General features: G+C 39.4%; 1 protein-coding gene and 1 pseudogene across 1 annotated transcript in view; both read right to left on the reverse strand.

Moving 5' to 3' along the window:
- Nucleotides 1-22302, reverse strand: part of TSG101 (tumor susceptibility 101) — a 64537-nt gene that overhangs the window by 1834 nt on the left and 40401 nt on the right. Inside the window, exon 8 of the mRNA XM_036920149.2 lies at nt 1189-1391. Within this exon, the coding sequence (XP_036776044.1) occupies nt 1189-1391 (203 nt within the window). The remainder of the gene's footprint in view (nt 1-1188; nt 1392-22302) is intronic.
- Nucleotides 16855-18714, reverse strand: LOC118929760 (uncharacterized membrane protein C3orf80-like; annotated as a pseudogene).

The following is a 22302-nucleotide window of genomic DNA, read 5'->3' on the forward strand; positions in this document are numbered from 1 at the left end:
CCAAGCGTGATGACTTTACACTCATGGTACATAATTATCTGCTTGTCAGACATCTACCTCTCAACTTCAGACACAGACTTGCTAATAAAAAAGCAATATTTAAACAACTCAGGGATAAGATTAATGTTTCAAATAACACATTGGTCAAAGGTAAAGATGTGATTTAATATGCTGAGTGAAACAGGATAATGTTGGAAATACTGTGAGCTGAGCACTTTCAGTGGCTTTCAGTGACGTTTGTCCCTGATCATTGACAAATGATATTGTAAACTACACCATTAGATGTTTTCCAGAAGGTTTCTTACATGAAAATCTTGAAAGAGGCTTTTCTTCCTAATAAATGGACATCTGCCACAGAGGAATAACTTTCCTCAGCCTAAACAAGGGATTCAACACACAGGACCCCAAACACTTGGACTTTAGTCACAAGACATTGCAGGTAGTGGCTGCAGGCTCTGAATTATACTGGTATCACTGTCCTGAACTTCTGAAAATAGCTGGCTACTGTGAAGCTCACTTTACACTCTAGAACCATTTTGTAAGACTAATCTGTACAAACAAGTCACTTTCCCCAAAGCCCTCAAACACCTAATACCTACCCTCCTTTCATCAAAAATACACGTTTATTGGAATAAATTCCCCTTCATGGAAATGAAAGTGGAGAGTGAAGCTGGCACTCAAATTATGCTAGTGATTCTGTATCATTACACAAAAAAGTCACAACTGACTTACACGGACTCTTCACGACACAGCAGTCTCATAAAAAATACGGGAATGCTTATTGAGAGCTAAAAGTTGCATAGACTACGGATTGTTAAATTAGAAGGACTCAGTGAAGGTTCTTTAAATACAGTGCAAACAACATCTGGAAACAAAATTTTAAGAACTAACCCTTAAGTCTACAGATCTTTATCAGGGCTTAGAACTCTCTAAATCTTTCTTATATCTGTCTGGCAGCAACAAGCACCCAAACAGTCCTCCTCTGGGTGAATGTGCAGGCAGAACGGCACAGTCCACCTTCTCCCAGTTTAAGACTGACTTCCAGACACAGGTTCAGTTTTTACAAAGCTAGAGAGAAGCTATATTCAAATGCTTAACTACATGTGTAATTTTCTGAATTCTTACTATGCCCACAATAGTGACCAAGGTCTGTATCTAAAAATTGCAGCTCTTCAGTGAGTTACTTACTACTTCTTGATCTAAACGGGTAACCATCTCTTCCAGTTTCTGGTGGCCTTTTTTCAGGTCCTCCTCTGTTCGTTTCAAGGCGTTCAGCTCGGCCTGGGCACGATCCATTTCCTCCTTCATCCGCCACCTCAGTTTGTCACTGACGGCTGAGATGAGAGAGGCCCGGATGGTGTCCTCGCTGATTGTGCCATCTCTGCTGGGACCTGCGAGGGAGAAAGGCAAAGAAGATGTGTTTGTTTCCTAAGCTCTTTCTGAACCTTCTGAAAACAGGACAAAATAGGAGTTGCCACTTTGGAAGTGAGAAGAAAGAAAAATTGTATGTTAAATGTTACAATTTCAGAAAAAATAACATTAAAATATGAGTTGATTCAGAAATACTTTCCCTGCAAAAGACTACTATTCATATTTATCTGCTTTCTCTACTTAAGGTCCAAACAATTAACTATGTTCTCAATGAGGCAGAGGCTGTGTCCCTACAGATTACAATTAGTCCGAAGTCTCCAACAAATGGGACAAATTTATACCAAGGAAAAACATTTGATTCAGGTCAGATCCATTTTCAGGCTTCACTGCTAAAGTGAAGGAGGTAGGAACCCACTGTAGAGGCCAGTAAGAGGACTGGGAACTGGCAGTTTTCCTAAACTAATGTACAGGGTAATAAGGCTTCCCTCTGCAGGGCCTTCACGCCTTTACTCTTTACTGCAAGAGCAGAACAGAACAGATGAGCAAAAAAGAATGACACCCAAAAAGTTAAACAGGTGATAAACTTGTTTATCCTCAGACTCTTTACAATGCTCTTCCAAGTGTCCCTCCCTAAATCAGTGTCCTACATAACTGCCTTGCACATTTCAGGTCAAAGAAACAAATAAACTTATCCCTCCGTGTTTTTTTCAGAAGACCCCCCACCCCCACTTTAACGTAAGTGTGGATATTCTTTATGATTATTGATGTTCTTCAGTTAGGGTCCTAAATTACCAAATACAGAAATAGGATTTTGATTTTCAATTGTATTTGATGATGGAATACCATGTGGGAAATTTTAAGCATATATTACCCTTTATTACCTACAGTGAACAAAGAATGATTATGGACAGAAAGAATCACTTTCACTTTGAGCTGAAAACTTTTACCACCTTGATATCGAGGTATGCTCATCAGAGAGAACAAAACAAAAATACCCTTTAGTCTGTTTGCAAAAATATACCCAGACTCTCACTACATGTACTACCATCCATTTCAGGCCTGATCCTGGTACCAGGTATACTGTTCTAAAGAGAAACTGCACTGTCAAACTACACTGCAGCCAGCCCCACACATGCTCCTCTGTGTCCCATCTGATCAGAAATGTTGCCAATCCATATGCTTGGTGTGGTCACTCTGCTTTTCTGTTCTTCATTTAGCAAAGCTGTGTTGTTCCAGAAAAATTGTTCATTCCTCAGATTACCCTGTTTTTCTGGGCTTTTGTAAAAGACATCAGGAGAATTTGGCATTCTCTGACTTCACAGGTTTCAAAGGAAGAGTCTAAGTCTAGAGTTCTTTTTTTCCCCCCTTTCTCGTTTCCACTGCCATACAACTGTTTTTTTCTGACTTGGATTTTCTTCTTGCAAGTGAAAATGAATACAGAATGCATCCCCCGGGGCCAGGTTTCCCTGAGGTCTGGCCTTCATCTGTCTGTCCATCTATCCTAAGGATACTGCCTGTTCTACACAGTGAAAGGAAGAACCCAGTACCAGCCTCTCAGTGCTCACCACTACTTGCTAGAAACCTCTGCTGAGTAAAGCCCAAAGAATATCCACCTCCTAGGGTTCACACAGAGGCAATTAATACTGTCTATTGATCATTAACACACAAATCCATATGGTATATACTTTGTAGAATTTGTTCTTGATTTTACAAAAGTATTTCAGCTTATTCCATATTTCTGAGAAGTAAAAGTATTAACTGTTAAACAACTTGTGCTTTGGAATTCAGAGTTGTAAAGCTAAAGGGCACCCTATTTCCCCATTGAAAGCTTAGGTCTCGTTTTTCACATCTCTGGCCTATTAATACCTAGCTTTTCCAAAAAGTTCTCAACTTACCAGGTACTGCACCGCTACTGGGCTCATTCCTCTAACTGTTCTTATCATTTTCCTCTCCGACAACTTCTTTATTCACATCGTCCCCTTAGATACCAGGATAACTCTAGCAACCTCCCAAACTCACCATTTCATATCTCCACTCATTCCTTCTCACACCTTTGACCTCTCTACCAGTCCTGCTCCCAGTGAGCATCTTCCCTCAGCCCCGACTCCCTGCCCAGTCCTCTACACAGGCTGCCCACCGACACAGCCTCTCACATTCTGTCAGATCACTTACAACTCTAAAGGTGTTGCCTGCCATAACCTGACCAAAATCCTCAATCCTTCTGACCCTCTCTTGAAGCCCTCAGCCCTGTTTTGCTATCTTCCCACAAAGGCAGAGATCCTCAGAACATCTTCAAAGATCAAAACCATCAGATGGAAGTCTTTCCTTCCCTTTTCTCCCACTCTCCTGTGGAATAAGAATCCTAGCCCCTTTAATTATAGCTCGACTCCTCACTGTTCAGAAGTGCTAACCTCCTTTCTCATCAAGACAACTAACTTTCCTCCATATCCTTTCAAAGGACCAGATGCTTTTTAACTTCATCTACTCTCCTCCCTTGTTCTAATTAGTCTAAGCACAATGACTGCTTTTCCTACTCTGCTTTTGTGCTAGGTCTCTGATTAAGCTCTGCTTTTGGCTAAAGAATGGACCATTTATTCACCTCTCTTCCTAGCCCCAAACCTTGGGTCATCTTTGAAATTCTATTCTCTCTAGTTCTTTCCTCCTCTGAGTTAAAGTCCAGTCTCACCCTACACCACTCTGATCCATGCACATGCTCAGTGGGGGTGATACCACTCCTCTAAGGGGATGAAACCTTCTCAGGAGGTGAACAAATCTTGCTCTTTTTTCTGTATAAAGTGGAGATATACATACATATAGTATAAACTATAGTATTAATAGTTCATGGGGTGGATGATTAAGGAAAAAAAATGTCTAAAAAGGCTCCTGAGAGGGACAATGATGAAGAAAAGGTTTAGAAGCATTGCTATAATCCATTCATGACCTTGTTTTTCTGCCAGGTATTCTGATGCTGTGAACTTCTACTTGCTGGTCTTGTCATCACATCCCAATCTCATTCCTGAAATTATGATCTACATTTGCTACAATACTTAAATTATGCTAATCACCACTTATGAAAGGCAAACTTCCTGAAGGCCTTGCAGATGCCCTGGTGCTCTCTACCTACCTGCTAGATGGTCCCGCTTTTTTCCACAGCCAGTTTTATTTCTTCCATTAATGAACTCTGTCTAAACCATTCTAAACTTAAAAGACGAATTTAAGCTTTGGAATACCAGATTCCACCTTATACATTAAACACAGTTAAGGCTAATCTCCACTAATGATCTTTTCTCTATTAACCATAATTAATTTCCAAAATACCAGCACAACAAATAGAATCTGATTTCTTAGCAGGTCTTACTCTATCAGTTTAAAACCTATTTTTCGGAAGGCAGAGAGAGACTGCATAATCCTTATTATGCAGCCTAAACACTAAACATAGGAGTGGCAAATTATTGCTGAATGACTTCCTGAAACCAACCGAATTAGTTATTTCCTAGGAATCCTGAAGAAAAGCAGCCTCAGGGCCCCAGATGGTTAGAAGTTCCTCAGGATGTGCTCTTTTGAGACCTTCCTCTCTTACTGACAAATGTGAGCTGCATAATAAATGGTAACGCAGTAGTAACCAAACAAAAGATCTAACTGTACTTCTCCTACCTGACAATTGGAAGACTCAACTGCTAAAGCTTTATTGCCTTGCAGGGGTGTTTGCTGGAAAGGGTGCTGAAAGGGAATAATACAGTGAAATATTTAACCTTACAGATTTCAGCACTATCATCGCTTCCATTTACTCCAACAATTCGGCCTGAGCAGCTACCACAATTTAGTGCTAAGTCTTTCAGGAGTCAAATTCTTTAAAGATACTGTTCCTGTCTCCAATGGGACAACAACATTTTTACCAGGAAATATTACCATTACAATAATTCAATCCCTTTGACCTGCTTTGATTTGCCAGAAAACTGATTTATAATTTTAGTTTCTCAGAACAAATTCAAAAGATTAGAAAGAGCAAACTGCAGTTAAATCTGAGGAACAACTTAACATGGGGGAATAAATACTGGATTGTTTCTATAACAACCTACCCCTTTTGATATATAAACCAAAGTTAAGTTTCCAACCTAATCCCTACTGCGAAAAACAAACAAACAAAAGAAAAAGCCCCCAAAACTCAAAGTATAGGAATCCTGCACAATTCTTGCTTTGTGACGTGAGTGGTGACCTAACCCATGTTTAGGTAAGCACATGCCTTCATTCCCAGTGCCCTATGTTACCCTTCTCATCCTGAAATTATAGTATCAGGCAGGAAGTTTTTGGCAGATCCTAATCTTTTCAAAAAACACCTTTTCTTTTGTTCTCTAGGGTATTTTTTAAAGTTCAACAAAACAAACTATTTCATAGTTTGGTCCTGTGTATCAGAGAATTTACCTTACCCAAAGAGAGGTCTGGCCTTTGCCCTTGGCTCCTGGGGGTGATCTCTAAGCCCTTGGGATGCCCTGCCTGGTAAGTCTGTCTGCTTACTTGGGGCCTTGGGCTCAACCTCTGGTGGTAGATTAAAGGTCAGCCACATGGGTAGTCTCACTCTATGTGACCGAGCCCCCACAGATTCTGTACATCAGGGCTTGGGAAAGCTTGCCTGGCTGGCAACAGTTTGTATAATGCCTTCACTGGGGAAGGACAACTAGGAACATTATGCTTCAAACTTTCTGGACTGCCCTTTGCGTCTCTTCCCTTAGTGATTTTAATCTGTATCTTTCTGTTGTAATAAACTGTTAACTGTGAATACACCAGCTTTCAGTAAGTTCTAGACCATTAATCAAACCTGAGGGTGGTCTTGGGGACCCCCACACTTGCAACTGGTATTGGAAGTGAGAGTACTCTTATGATAGATGTCTCAAACTTTACAGATCCTTAAGTGAGGTCATTTTCTTACCTAATTAAGAATTTTGCTGCTCATAACAATTTGCAGAATAAGTCAGTCTACCTTAAAGAAGAATGTGTGAAAAGGTAACATAATTTTTCTCACTTGCTAAACATAATAATATAATAAAACGTATCAGCGACTTAACTTTATTTCATGAGAACCCTTCATGATTCAATATGACTTAAAGACTTAGCTGTTCATTTGGACAGAATTTGGGGAAAATCAAAATCTCTTTTTCTTATACTATACTACTTTAAGTCCTAAAAAGACAGCAAGAAAAGCTAATTTTTATGAGTTATATTTTGTGCCCAAACAGTGATTTATGAAAGACTGACTAGTGAATATGGTATCTCATTAAGTCCATTTTATGATAAGAATGCATTAACAACAGGAATTTTAAAACTTGAGTATAAAACAACTTACCTTTTTATATCCTACATGAAAAAAACATTTTTTTGGTATCATTAAACTACAATTACATGAGGAACATTATGTTTACTAGACTCTCCCCATTATCAAGTCCCACCCACATACTCCATTACAGTCACTGTCCATCAGCATAGTAAGATGCTACAGAATCACTACTTGTCTTCTGTGTTGTACAGCCCTCCCCGTGTCCCCCCCACTACATTATGTCTGCTAATAGTAAGGCCTCCCCTCCCTTCCCACCCATCCTCCCCAGTCCCTTTCCCTTTGGTAACTGTTAGTCCATTCTTGGGTTCTCTGATTCTGCTGCTGTTTTGTTCCTTCAGTTTTTGCTTTGTTCTTATACTCCACAAATGAGTGAAATCATTTGATACTTGTCTTTCACCACCTGGCTTATTTTACTGAGCATAATACCCTCTAGCTCCATTCATGTTGTTGCAAATGGTAGAATTTGTTTTCTTCTTATGGCTGAATAATATTCCATTGTGTATATGTACTACATCTTCTTTATCCATTCATCTACTGATGGACACTTAGGTTGCTTCCATTTCTTGGCTATTGTAAATAGTGCTGCGATAAACGTAGGGGTGGATATGTCTTTTTCAAACAGGGCTCCTGCATTCTTAGGGTAAATTCCTAGGAGTGGAATTCCTGGGTCAAATGGTATTTCTATTTTGAGCTTTTTGAGGAACCTCCATACTGCTTTCCACAATGGCTGAACTAATTTATATTCCCACCAGCAGTGTACCAGGGTTCCCCTTTCTCCACAACCTCGCCAACACTTGCTGTTGTTTTCTTTTGGATGGTGGTGATCCTTACTGGTGTGATGTGATAGCTCATTGTGTTTTTAATTTGCATTTCTCTGATGATTAGCGATGTGGAGCATCTTTTTATGTGTCTGTTGGCCATCTGAATTTCTTCTTTGGAGAAGTGTCTGTTCAGATCCTGTGTCCATTTTTTTTTAATTAAAAAAAATATTTTTTATTTTGGTAACATAAATCTACAATTATATGAGGAACATTTTATTTACTAGACTTCCTCCATCACCAAGCCCCCCTTACAAACCCCATTACAGTCACTGTCCATCAGCGTAGTAAGATGCTGTAGAATCACTACTTGTCTTCTCTGTGTTGCACAGCCCTCCCCGTGCCCCCGCCATTATACGTGCTAATCATAATGCCCTTTTTCTTCCCCTCCCCCTTATTCCTCCCTTCCAACCCATCCTCCTCAGTCCCTTTCCCTTTGGTAACTGTTAGTCCATTCTTGGGTTCTGTGAGTCTGCTGCTATTTTATTCCTTCAGTTTTTCTTTGTTCTTATACTCCACAGATGAGTGAAATCATTTGGTACTTGTCTTTCTCTGCCTGGCTTATTTCACTGAGCATAATACCCTCTAGCTCCATCCATGTTGTTGCAAATGGTAGGACTTGTTTTCTTCTTATGGCTAAATAATATTCCATTGTGTATATGTACCACCTCTTCTTTATCCATTCATCTACTGCTGAACACTTAGGTTGTTTCCGTTTCTTGGCTACTGTAAATAGTGCTGCGATAAACATAGGGGTGCATATGCCTTTTTCAAACCGGGCTGCTGCATTCTTAGGGTAAATTCCTAGGAGTGGAATTCCTGGGTCAACTGATATTTCTATTTTGAGTTTTTGGGGAACCTCCATACTGCTTTCCACATGGTTGAACTAGTTTACATTCCCACCAGCAGTGCAGGAGGGTTCCCCTTTCTCCACAACCTCACCAACATTTGTGTTGTTTGTCTTTTGGATGGTGGCGATCCTTACTGGTGTCTGGTGATTTCTCATTGTGGTTTTAATTCGCATTTCTCTGATGTCTAGCGATGTGGAGCATCTTTTCATGTGTCTGTCGGCCATCTGAATTTCTTCATTGGAGAACTGTCTGTTCATCTCCTTTGCCCATTTTTTAATTGGCTTATTTGCTTTTTGTTTGTTGAGGTGCATGAACTCTTTATATATTTTGGATGTCAACCCTTTATTGGATCTGTCATTTATGAATATATTCTCCCATACTGTAGGATACCTTTTTGTTCTATTGATGGGTGTCCTTTGCTGTACAGAAGCTTTTTAGCTTGATATAGTCCCACTTGTTCATTTTTGCTATTGTTTCCTGTGCCCGGGGAGATATGTTGATGAAGAGGTCACTCATGTTTGTGTCCAAGAGATTTTTGCCTATGTTTTTTTCTAAGAGTTTTATGGTTTCATGACTTACATTCAGGTCTTTGATCCATTTCGAATTTACTTTTGATATGGGGTTTGACAATGATCCAATTTCATTCTCTTACATGTAGCTGTCCAGTTTTGCCAACACCAGCTGTTGAAGAGGCTGTCATTTCCCCATTGTATGTCCATGTCTCCTTTATCATCTATTAATTGACCATATATGTTTGGGTCAATTATATCTGGACTCTCTCTTCTGTTCCACTGGTCTGTGGGTCTGTTCTTGTGACAGTACCAAATTGTCTTGATTACTGTGGCTTTGTAGTAGAGCTTGAAGTTGGGGAGTGAGATCCCCCCTGCTTTTCTTCCTTCTCAGGATTGCTTTGGCTGTTCGTGGTCTTTGGTGGTTCCATATGATTTTTAGAACAATTTGTTCTAGTTATTTGAAGAATGCTGTTTGTATTTTGATAGGAATTGCACTGAATCTGTAGATTGCTTTAGGCAGGATGGCCGTTTTGACAATATTTATTCTTCCTACCCAAGAGCATGGGATGAGTTTCCATTTGTTAGTGTCCTTTTAAATTTCTCTTAAGAGTGTCTTACAGTTTTCAGAGAATAGATTTTTCATTTCCTTGGTTAGGTTTATTCCTAGGTATTTCATTCTTTTTGATGCAATTGTGAATGGAATTGTTTTACTGATTTCTCTTTCTGCTAGCTCATCGTTAGTGTATAGGAAAGCAACAGATTTTTGTGTATTAATTTTGTATCCTGCAACTTTGCTGACTTCAAATATTAGTTCTAGTAGTTTTGGAGTGGAGTCTTTAGGGTTTTTTATGTACAGTATCATGTCATCTGCAAATAGTGACAGTTTGACTTCTTCTTTACCAATCTGGATTCTTTGTTTTGTCTAATTGCCGTGGCTAGGACCTCCAGTACTATGTTAAATAACAGTGAGCAGAGTGAGCATCCTTGTCTTGTTCCCCAACTTAGAGAAAAAGCTTTCAGCTTCTTGCTTATTTTAAGTATGATGGTGGCTGTTGTTTTGTCATATATGGCCTTTATTATGTTGAGGTACTTGCCCTCTATACCCATTTTGTTGAGAGTTTTTATCATGAATGGATGTTGAATTTTGTAGAATGCTTTTTCAGCATCTATGGAGATGATCATGTGGTTTTTATCTTTCTTTTTGTTGATGTGGTGGATGATGTTGATGGACTTTCGAATGTTGTACCATCCTTGCATCCCTGAGATGAATCCCACTTGTTCATGGTGTATGATCCTCTTGATGTATTTTTGAATTTGGTTTGCTAATATTTTGTTGAGTATTTTTGCATCTGTGTTCATCAGGGATAGTGGTCTGTAATTTTCTTTTTTTGTGGGTTTTTTGCCTGGTTTTGGTATTAGAGTGATGCTGGCTTCATAGAATGAGTTTGGAAGTATTCCCTCCTCTTCTATTTTTTAGAAAACTTTAAGGAGAATAAGTATTATGTCTTCTCTGTTTCTGATAAAATTCAGTTGTGAATCCATCCAGCCCAATATGCTACATGAAATTTTATTATGGTTCCTGGGAGATAGCACAACCCTCCGAGCAATTGGGTACCCAAATGATAGGAATATGGCTAGACATTTAAATGTGTAGTCAATCATATGTAACAGTTAAAGTGTTCCATTAATCTGTGTACAAGTTATCTAATAAAATAATAAAGGCTTAGGGTCTTTTTATAACTTGCCTGCATTTTTCACACACATCAACAAACTTTGTTAAAATTATCACATTAAAATGGATAAATTATACTGATGCTTAATTTTCAAATTCCTGTTTTTAAAAACATATATCTAAATCCTGGAATTTATATCCTGTTGCTATTATAAAATTCATGGAACCAAATACTATCATATAAAATCAATTAAATCATTCCAATTAAGTCTCTAGCTACAGCCATTAACACACAGAATGGGAACCAAGCTGGGCAGTAGTTGCCCGGCTTTCTATAAAGCTCACAGTTCACCAGAGGTATAAATGGCAAGATTAAACTTCATCCTTTCCTCTGTCACACAGACAAACCTTACTATATAGCATATTTAAACATTTTAAATCTATCTACTTAAAAAAAAAAAAAGAATTGTAATTAAGATCTGAAATAAGAACACCAAAAAAGAAAAATCCAGATTAAAATTAAAGTTTTGATGAACTGTTGATACCTTAAGGAAATATTTTTAAAAACAAATAAGAATATGATTTAGTAGAAGATTGTCATCTTCCTGATCACTTTTCAAACAAAAGGTTTTTTTCCCTCAAATGTTTTAAAGGAAATTTTAATCTTTTTATACCTGCTATAATGAGCCTTGGATTAAGAAGAGTTTGCTGCAAACTGACGTCCACTTACACTGACCTTTACCCGTGCAGAATCAGATTTCTTCAGTGCCCTTCTACAATTCTAGATTAGAAGCAGTTGAAAAGGTTAAGAAGATTGTGAGAGACAATCCTAACCAAGCAAAACCTCATTTAAATGTTAGGTAGGATCTGATCACTAAACTTAATCCATAGGAAATAAGACATCATTTTTCTACCATTAGGAAACCAATACTCTACCCAATGGATCTGATAATTCAATGAGTAATTTAGGCCAGTATCTTCAAAGTGCCCTAGAACAGACTACCTGATTTTAAGACCATCTTTAAACACTTAAGATCATCAGTTTTATTTATTTCCTAACAGTACTTGCTGATGATCACCTCTTCCTATAACTCAAAAATGAGCTCATTTATATTAAAGAATCCACGGTATTCCCAAAATAACTTATGTAAAACAGCACAAAACCAAAAATAGTTCACTCATTTCTTCTACCTTCCCCACCCCCTGACTCTGGCAATCACCAATCTGTCCATCTATTTTTGTTTATTTTTTTAGATTCCACATGTAAGAGAAGTCCTATGGTATTTGTCTTTCTCTGACTAAACAGCAACCTTTCTGACCTCACTTCTAACCAGCAAAAGTCAATTGCCTGCCCAGAAGTTTATTTCTGGATGTTACTTGCTGAGAGCCTCATAGGTATTTGGTTTGGCATTCGTGCTACTGAGCAAATTATGGAGCCTAAGAAATCCCAAATAGTAGCTTACTATCTATCTACACAGAAACTGGATCAAACCCATGTTACTTTCTTTTATAATAACAAAAAAAATAAGTCATTCTCTAAGGTAGGAGGAACATTTCAAACAATTCTATGAGCAAAGGCATATTGATTCATGCTCTTGTATTAAGCAAACCTGGCAGATTCATTTAAGCTGCTTACAAAAGGGTTTTATTTGTGGTCTACGAATACATAACCTTCTAATTCTACTACCATGCTCTGTGCAGGCTATGGAAATTTTAGCCCTAAGAAACCAGGGGACCTCAATTTATCTTTTAAACACTATCAAAGCTCTTTATTTAAGCTCTCAAAATCCATAGTAAAAAATGTAAAGACAGCAATTACCTGACAATTGGTCTTCAAGAAGACCTGAAGGGCAGAGACACTTCTTGTAAATACACACCAACAAAGAATGATTTAGTTAATATTTTTAAAAATTCAAGTTTTCAAAAGAGGAGATAAGTACATATGGACCTCATTAAAACAGGATACTGAAGCAGTAACTATTTCAAAAGAGAAATGGAACTACAAAATCATTTAACTATTACCATAAAAGATGAGAGATGCCACTGACGGGCATTAAGCACAAAGATCAATTAATGTAAAGGACACTAAAATTCTACCCTTTAAAAAAAAAATGGGTCAGAACCAAGGTCATTCCTTAAAATTATTTCACGAAAGAGAATAATTTCTGAATCACAGTGTTAGAGGTATCCTATTGGAATGACCACAGGAAGCCAAAGGAATCAGCTTTTCTCCCTCTCATTTGTTAATTTTGAAAAATCAATTAAAAATTGTTAAATTACATAAAGGCTTCTTTTTATGTTTTCAAAAGTTACCATTATTGTTTTCGATTTCTGTGGTAGAAAAAGGCTTTAATGTTTAGCCCAGCAAGCCCTCATTATTTAAATCTGCATTTATGAGTTCCTGACTGGTCAGGATTGGAAGAAAACGTTACCTACCCTGCAGGCTTCCCAAAGGAAGTCTGTGAAAGACCGTGGGAAAGAGGCACCCAAGCCCACACGCATGCAAGTGCACACTAGTACACGCACATGAGTGGGCTGCCCAGGCTGCCACATCCTGGAAGGACAGTTTCTGTAAGCCCAACTCATTAATTCAGAATGGCCAGAGAAGGAAGAACAGCACTGGACAAGACAGTCAAGAAAATCTTGTCATGTTGACTTGCTTCTATCCCCAAAGGATGTTACTCAATAGTAAGCTTTCTTATTTTTCTTCAGTTTCTCTTATCTCTTTATCTAATTACCAAATATGGAAAACACGGAAATGAAATCATTCAGCTGCAGCATTTACCAGGTTTTCTACTCCGACATTTAAAAACAAGGAATTAACAAAGGCAAAACCAGTTTCTCAAGTGTCTGTTGATAATGTCCTTCCAAACTAATGGTTTTGGATCCTTACGATTGCATTTAGGAACAAAATCTTAAAATGACATTATTAGACTCTGAGGTTGAGATAAATAGTACTTAGGAAGATTTTTCAAGAAAAATTCTGCAGTAGGTATTGTCACTAATTCTAGGGGTTACTATGCATAACTTTCTAGTAAAGAATGGAGGCCAGATTGTCTCGTTTGGTGATTTATACCATATGATAACCCAATAATTAAGGCTCTGCCTTTTAGTTATTTTAGACAACATTACATGAAATATATTACACTAAACACCATTCCACAAAGACCATGTAGGTGTGCAGCTTTGGATCTTGCTAGAGTACAATTCTTTGTCCAGACTTATTTCACATAAGGGTATTCATATACCTAAGGCCAGGGTATACGTGGTAAGAGGAGCACCACCAATTGAATATTTACATATTTTCCTAAGTATTTTGCCTGATAGCTCCTGACCCACGATTATTACAAAAGATGACAAAAAAAAAAGTTTTTGTAAATTTTTTAAAAGTGAGGCTCAGAACCCATTCTTCAGTGTTACTATTAAACTAAAACAAACCCCAAATCATGCTGTATGTATGTTAAAGGTTGAAAGTCTAGGACTTGGAATTATAAATTAATTATCATTATCCATGTACACAGCCTCCCAAAATAACACGACCTTCCAAAGAATTCTCACACTGTGCTGAAATTGGGATTAAGGGACCTCCAAGCTTTTAAACCTCCTCCTGTTTGACAGGGGTGGGGTGTTGTGGTGAAGACACAACCTACTGTCTCACCTGGTGCCCATGCTCCTCATTTTGGGGGATCTTGTACATGAAACTGCTTAATTAAGATACGTCTAGTCAAAGACAAAGAAGTTTCTCCTTTGTTCCTCCAGTAATAGAAAAAAGGATCTTTGTGTTAAGTTTCAATATACATTACCAATTATATTTTATTTTATTTGCTATGTGGAAGGTTTGTTCCTTCATTACTGACTACCAAAATACAGATGAATTAAATTCAGTGTGACATTAAGTAACTTTTCAGTAGAGTCTGGACAACTGAGAGATTCCTCAAGAGCTATTACACTTTTGAGGTTTTGTAGAAATTCCTTTTGTTTTGTAAATGCAAAATCCATTTCAAAAGTATTGTTTTGGTTAGCACACACTGAATGACTATGGCTAAAATTAAATGACCGTGTTTTTTGTGTTTTACTTTAAAATAGTCAAGAAGTTATTTTTGACTTAGGCCCTAACCTGTGTCTCTATAAAATATAAATCAAAGTCCTATGCCAATAATGTAAAGGAAGTACTGTGTAGCAAGACCAGTAAATTATGATTATGATACACTTAATGGTTTTATGCTAGCATTTGATAGGTTTACAAAACAAAAACTCTGAGTTTACCAGGGAATCTGAAACATGACTGTGAGATATAACACATGTGCTCATATCATAGGGGAGGGAGACACTGAAATTGATAGGGCTGATTAGGAACCAGACATGACTACATAACACTGTAAGAGCCAAAGCTTGTACTGGCCATTACCAATAACTCTACTAGAAACATTCCAAATGAGCCCTTGCAAAGTATGGTAGTATTATGTTAGGAACAGGAATAAAAATCTCCAAGTGGGATATGGAACAAATGACAAGATAAACTTTTCCGTCTCAAAAAGAAGCTGTGAAGAAAAATACACAGCAAGTATGTCAAGGAAAATGTTTTCCAATACTATAGCTCTTTGTGTTGGAAATACCAAAAGGAGTGGTATGTAAAAATGTTGAGGCTTTCTCTAAAAAGAGCAGCATCTTTTAAATCAAGAGTATTACTTCATAAACATGAAACAAAAGTTCCCATTTGGAAATGGATTTCCACTTGAATACAGGAAAAATTAATGCTATCCATCCCCAAAGCCTCTTTATCCCTTCACAGATTATTTGACTCAAAGAACTCAAGATGTGAGTGAGTACATGTTTCAAGGACAAGAATCTTAGCTGCAGGTCTCAAGTGTCCAAACAGATTCTATTCAGGGTCAAGTCCTAGGCCACAAGCACCTCATTTTGTTATTTCCCCCCCTCAAATTTAAATTATTAAATTTTTAAAAATTTGTTTTATTATCTTCAGCAAGAAAAATTTACCTTCCTTTGGATACCTTTATATCAAAGTTTCCAAAACAGTATGTAAACCAATGTTGAAGACATCTATCTGTAATCACTCTCTGATTACAGGAGTCCACTGAGAGAAAATAAACCTGGAGATCCTGGCACAAGGACAGTATGGCTGATAGTACATCCTCTGATGAAATTGATAAAGGAGCCAATTAGTCCACTGACTTTCTTCACACAAATATTCATAACATGTGGAGGTTCATGGAGTGACATCACATTTTTCTGGGCACCACATTGGACCACACTAGAGAAATATTCTTGAACATTTGCTTGATAAATCTTAAACCTTTCTTTTTTTTTTTTAATACAGTTTGCACAGAGCAATATTTTAATGTTTTTCTATGTTTTAACACATTTCAAATGATTTTCTTTAATGACAGGGTCATTAGCTTCTAGAAGCTGAATAAACCATTCTCTTCTATTACAATTCAGACATTTTAAGATTTCTCAGAACTGTCAGACTTTTTCAATCAGCTTTTAAAAATTTAAAGTAATCAAATAACTTCTTTTAATACAATTCAGATATTTTAAGATTCCTCAGGACTGTCAGACTTTTTCAATCATAAGAACAATGTTTCTAGATACATATGTGAGGTCCACAAGTATAATCATTCTTAATGGAATAGTCATCCGTCCCCAAGCAAAGAAACCTTTATAATTTTTCTTTTCTTTTCATAATAATTATAAACTATAATAATTACATGGCCTACAATGTGTATATTGTACATAGACAATGTGCACATGTACATTATACATAATGCATTTTAATATATTACTTTATATTACCATTTGCTTAAAGGACATTTCATAGAATGGTAGAACTAATACAATAGCACTTATTTTTTTCTTAAGGTAGGTTGACTGATTCCTCCTGTAGTACATTACTTGCACAATTATGGCTTTAAACAAAAGTTACAAGCCACAAGTTCTTATGTTCTGCCTCATGTTTGTGGAATGTATTCCAAATAAAAAATGGAGGGGAAAGTGCATGACATCATGCTTCATGGTATGGGATATATGTACCAGTCATTTTACATATAAATGTAAGGAATGATAGATTTAAGACCTAGACTATAATATATAGTTATAAAAAGTTATATATTATGCCACAGTACTAAAAATAAAATATATTCTTCTCAAATAGTGAAAATAAGATATCCTTCATATTTTTTATGTCACATATATTTTCTCATTTGACTATGCCTCTTGTTTTTCCCACTGTAAATGAAATAATGCCCAACATTTTATTAAATAAGAACGACAGAGTGTGAGCAATTTCGGGGCCACTGATAAAAGAACTACCTTATCATTAGTTGCAGAAATACCCTCCTGAGGTGTTCAATCCATAGTAAAAATATAAAAATAAAAGACAAATAAATATAAATATCTTCTCAGTCATTTAAAAATCAAAAGCCCAACTGTATTTTATTACCAGTATGGTCTTGGATATACATAATTGCTGTATCTTGAATTGGTACAGCAGCTAACCAGGTATCACGGGCGACCCCCACTGAAGTGAGCCATCAGCTGTGACTGCGCTTGGCCAGGAAGACACAGAAGGTGTGTTTGGGTTATCCGCCAGGAGGGATTCAATCACACCGAGGTGCTGCTCTCCCAGACCTGAGCGCTCCAGTGTCCAGTGGCGGCTTGCCCCTTCGGCGCCTTGCCCTCCGCCCATCCTGGGGGGCCGCAACCTGTGCAGGGGAGAGGGAACGGAGTGGAACTGCGTCCTTTCCCCCTCATCCCCTAAAGGTTACTGCCCTTCTCCCAACGCTCTCAAGGGCTCACGTGTTCTCTTTGATTCAGGAAGCAGGCACTTATGAGTGGGTGAACACAATCCGAGGCGAGGCTGAGGGTGGGCACGTCCTTCCAAGTTGCGCTCCGGGCTCGTGCGCTCTGTTGCCCGCGCCGCACGTGCCTAATGTTTCCTTGAACCGTCTTAAACGTAGGGAAACTTAAGATCCTGGAAAAGGGGACGTTGGAGGGGGTGGGAGGGTGACCCCAACCCAGTCGCAGGGCGATAACGGAGCCTGAGGCAGTTGGTGGCTGCCGCCGCCGCCGCCCCAACCATGGCGCCCCACACGCAGCCCCCAGCCCTGTCCCCGTCCGCGCGGTCGCGGGCGCTCATATGAGCGGGAAGCGGCCCTCGCCGCCGTCGGACTCCCCGGAGCCGCCGCCTCGCGGGTGGTCGAGCACCGACACAGGCAGCACAACCTCCCCGGGCTGAGGTGCTGCAGTCACATGGACTCCTTGTAGGTTGGCAGGTACTTCACTTCCTCGTAGCTGGGCAGCTGCAGGAAGACCGGCGAGACAACGCGCAGCTCGTGCTCTGAGGCGCAAGGTGGGGCCGAGCGCCAACCCGGCCCCTGCCGCCGCCGCCACTGTCCAGCAGCGGGTCCTGGGAACCCGCGGCCACCTCGTCGCGCAGTAGGGCGAGGTGTCGTCGTCGTTGTCGGGCGGCCCCCGGCAGCCCGGGCCGCACCTGCCCGCGCGGGTACCTGCGTGGACTGGGGCAAATGATGTGCTGCAGGAAGTAGCCGATGGCGAAGAGCACGAGCAGGATGAGCAGCCCGGACAGCTTGCGGACAAACCAGCCCACGTTGTCGAGGAAGGTGTGCAGCGGCACTGCGGTGGCGTTGGCCTCGTCGCCGCAGTGCTCCCGCTTGCCGCACGCCAGCTCCGCGCAGCCCCCGCCGCCCCGCGAGGGCGCCGCCAGCACTAGCAGGAGCAGCAGCGGCGGCGGCGCCACCGACAGGCCCTTGGCCGTGACCGCGGGGTCCCACATGGCCGGCGCAGCCCATCGCTCCTGTCCGGGGCGGGGGGCCGGGGGATCCGTCTGTCCTGGCGTCCGTTGGCCCCACCCCGGGCGCTCCGCTCGGGTCCCGCGCGCTGTCTCCAGTGCTGCTGCTACCTGCGGCCAGAGCAGCCCTCACTTGGCCGCGCTCAGGAGGAAGGAGGAGCCTGAGGCGCACCGCAGCCGTGGGAGGCAGTGGCTCTGAGCAGCCTCCCGAGCTCTGACCTTAACCCCGCGCCCAGCCGCCCGGGCCGGGCGTGGGGCGTCTGGAGCCGCCGGCCTGCGCGGCGTAGCCGCGGGCATCTTGGCCGCGGCCGGCTGCGCTCTCCAAACCTTTCTTAAGTTGGAATACAACATCCAGTAATGTCATCACTCCCAAATTGTTACCACCCAGGTGTACCATTAGCACATCAGGTAGACGGCACTGGGCATGAATCGAGTGGGAATGAACTGACCTCACATCATGCCACTCTAATGGAGTCTGACATTCTCTGTAGGAATGCCCAGCTGGGACCAAAGCTTTTCTTGAGTGCCTGTTTTTCAGATCAGAAAACATATGAATGACTACATATCCATACCTGCTTCTGCTTTCTTCTGGAATCTGCTACTAAGAGAACATAAACAAGAATTATGTTGCCTGCTAAACTTATTATTTATAACTTAGTGGTGATTAAGTAGTTTTAAATCTTTAAAGTAGAGTTCAAGTTATCTTCTAGTTTTGACAACGCCAACTTGGTGAAAGTTATAAGCCTAGTCCTAACAAAAAAATGTTCTACTCTTAATAACCATCTCTACTTTAACTGGAAGAAATAGAAATTTAAATTATTAAATTTTTTAAAATTTAAGTTTTATTATCCTCAGCAAGAAAAATTTACCTTCCTTTGGATACCTTTATTGATAAATAATGCTTACATTGGACAGAATATCTAAGGAAGATTATCCAAGTTCAACACCTTTTCCCACAGATCATCCAATAAGAAAACGTTTTTGGTGGTCAATTGCAAAGATGGTATCCAAAAAATACACGTGGCCTTAGAGTGACTTCCAGGAAGAATTTAAAGATCACAACTTTTCCTTCCCTTAAACAATACAAGTGTATTAAAATATCACTACAGTTGCCCAGACCCAATGGAAAAGCACCATCAACAGGTTTTTCACTATTCAACAGCTGCCTTCACTGCTTAGTCAATGTCCTCAGTGAGCTCCAATCTCATGAAGGTGGTTTTACTTCAGGTCAGACAGGAAGCTGTCTGCCCAGGTAACAAAAAAGCTATAAAATTAGATGACAAAACACATTCTCTGATTTTTTTTTTTAATGCTGTTGTTCAGAATCTACATTGAATGGAGTCAGAAAGAGATGTTTTAAGTCCCAAGATCTATATCCACACTCAGTCTTCTTCACTACTGTCTCATGAGAGGTTGCTATAAAGAATGCAATCTCTGCTATTTCATTTTAAAATGGTTCTTTTACTTCAGTATTGTTGGAGAAGGTTAAAAACCAACACTTGTACAGGCATCCACACCAATAATAAAAAGACATAATTAAAGCTCCTTTAAAATTGGCTTTTGCTTATGCCATAAAATCAAAACCTGTACAGTAAAACTATTAAGTTCCACAAAATACAAGAATAAATGATCACATTCATTCTTTCTCATGGCCTCAGAGGAAAACAGACCATTAATATGCTGAGGAAATGTCAACTATTTAGTTCTGGCATTCAAATGATACTTCTATGTTTGTTTTCCTTTATTACAATTTTGAAGTTCAACAGTGTTTTGCACAATGTACTACCAAAACACAATGAAAAAAAAATCAAGTAGGCAAGCAACAAAGGGGAGAAAAACAATACACATTAAAGGATATCCTAGATTATCAGAAAATGGTAACTTGTTTCTAGCCTAAGAAAGTACTCTTAAAAATAATACAATATATAACTGCTCTGATAGATAGCCTGTTCTAAAAATATAAACATTAAGATTCGATTTTAAATATACCATTTTCCTCCTGTTTTTTGCATATATGGAAAGAATCTATTCTAAACTGTAAAATGCTTTGTACCTATTATATTGAAATGTGTTAATATATAGATCTTTAGAAACTGTTCTTAACAAATCAGTGGGGTTATACTATCATCTCAGTGAACAACAGAATGACAAATAGCACTATTCCCATTTTACTGATGATGTGTGAACAAAAATGGGGAGCTCAAAAAGACTGAGTGTGCTGTGCTTATGGTAACTCAAGTGATTTAAATTGTGTTACAGAAAAAGAGCTACATTATATAAGGATGAGAACATTTTAATAAATCAAAACCATGCCAAGTAGAACCTCAATAATCAGAATGTGTCAATGACAAAAACAACAAAGAAAAAATTTTAGGGGGGTATTTACATCAGATCTCAGGATAGTTACAATTTATCAATGGAAAAATAAGCTTCACAAGATCCTACATTCATTCAGGCTCTCTGCAAAATTATTTACTGACAGACTTCTATACAGCAAGCACTGTTCTGGCTGTTAGGAGGGTGCTTTTGTGTGGGAGGGTTGAAGGTGGTGGTAGTTGATTTGTCAGGATAGGTGTGATTGTTCCATCAAAGGAAACAAGTAGTGGCTAAATCCTAAGACAGAAGAGTAATAGGAGATGAAGTCAGAGAAGTAATGCAGAGAGGAAAGCAGGATCACATAGGGCCTTCTACACCCAAGAACTCTGAACTGAACTCAGTGAAATATGGAAATGTGCAGAACAGTCACATTACTTATGTACTTTTTAGTAGGATCACTCTGGCTGCTGTGTTAAAAACAGAGAGGTATCGGGGGCAAGGATAGACGCAGAGAAACCTTTTAGGAGGTTGTTGAAGTAAATTAGATGAGAAATATTGGTAACTTGGATTGGCACTGGATCTGATCAGATTCTAGCTATTTTGAAGAGAACAGGTTCCTGTTAAGGAATCAAAGACAACATCAAAGTCAGTAGTTAGCAGTAGAGATGAAGAAACTGTGTAGAAAGATTCAGAGTTTAATATTGGTCTTGAGTTTGAGATGCCTATTAAAATGGACAAATGGAGATACTGAGAAGGCAGCTGGATATAAGAACCTGGAATTCAGGAGAGGAGTGTAGGTGGGAAACAGAAATTTGGACCATAGAGATGGTATTTAAACCTATGAGACTGGTGGAGATCACCAGGAAAGTGAGTATGAATGTCAAAAACTAAGCCAGTGGGCACTCCAACACTGAGAAAAGGAGGGGCCTGTAAAGGAGACTGAGCATGAGGAAAGCCACTGAGTGTGGGGTCTGGAAAATGAGAGGAAAGCATATCAAGGAGAGAATAACCACCTGTGTCAGATGCTGCTGACAGGCCACCTAAGTGGGGAATAGTAACTGGCCACTGAATTTAACTTCGTAAGTCATTGGTGGCCTTGACAGAAGCAGTTTTGGTGGGACAGTATGAGGGAAATCCCAAATAGAGGGTACTGAAGAGGGATTAAAGATAATGGGTATAGACAATTGTTTCAGGGAGTTTTGCTGCAAAGGGGAATGAAGAAATGGATAGTGGTAGGAAAGTAGAACTCAGAGAAGGACTTTTAAAGGTTATTTGAGGGCATTTTTGTGTGATCAAAGCAATCCATCAGAGAAAATAAACTGATGATGAGAAGGAAGAACTGAAATGATATGCTCCTGAGTAAGTTAGAGGGTAAGATGTAGTAGATAGAGGAACAACAGATAACTGATCTGTGGTGACAGGGAGGAGACGGATGTGGTGGTAAGGGTGATAAAGATAAGACACGTAGAAAGGCAGAAATCTATAGAGACTTTCATATCGCTTTACTTTTCTCAGTTGAAGAAAACCATATTTCAGGTAAGTTGAATAAGCAGCACAAAAAAGCAAGAACCACTGGTTCACAATAATCTGTCTTAAATGACC

The sequence above is a fragment of the Manis pentadactyla genome, chromosome 9 (genome assembly GCF_030020395.1).
Source record: "Manis pentadactyla isolate mManPen7 chromosome 9, mManPen7.hap1, whole genome shotgun sequence".
Taxonomy (NCBI): domain Eukaryota; kingdom Metazoa; phylum Chordata; class Mammalia; order Pholidota; family Manidae; genus Manis; species Manis pentadactyla.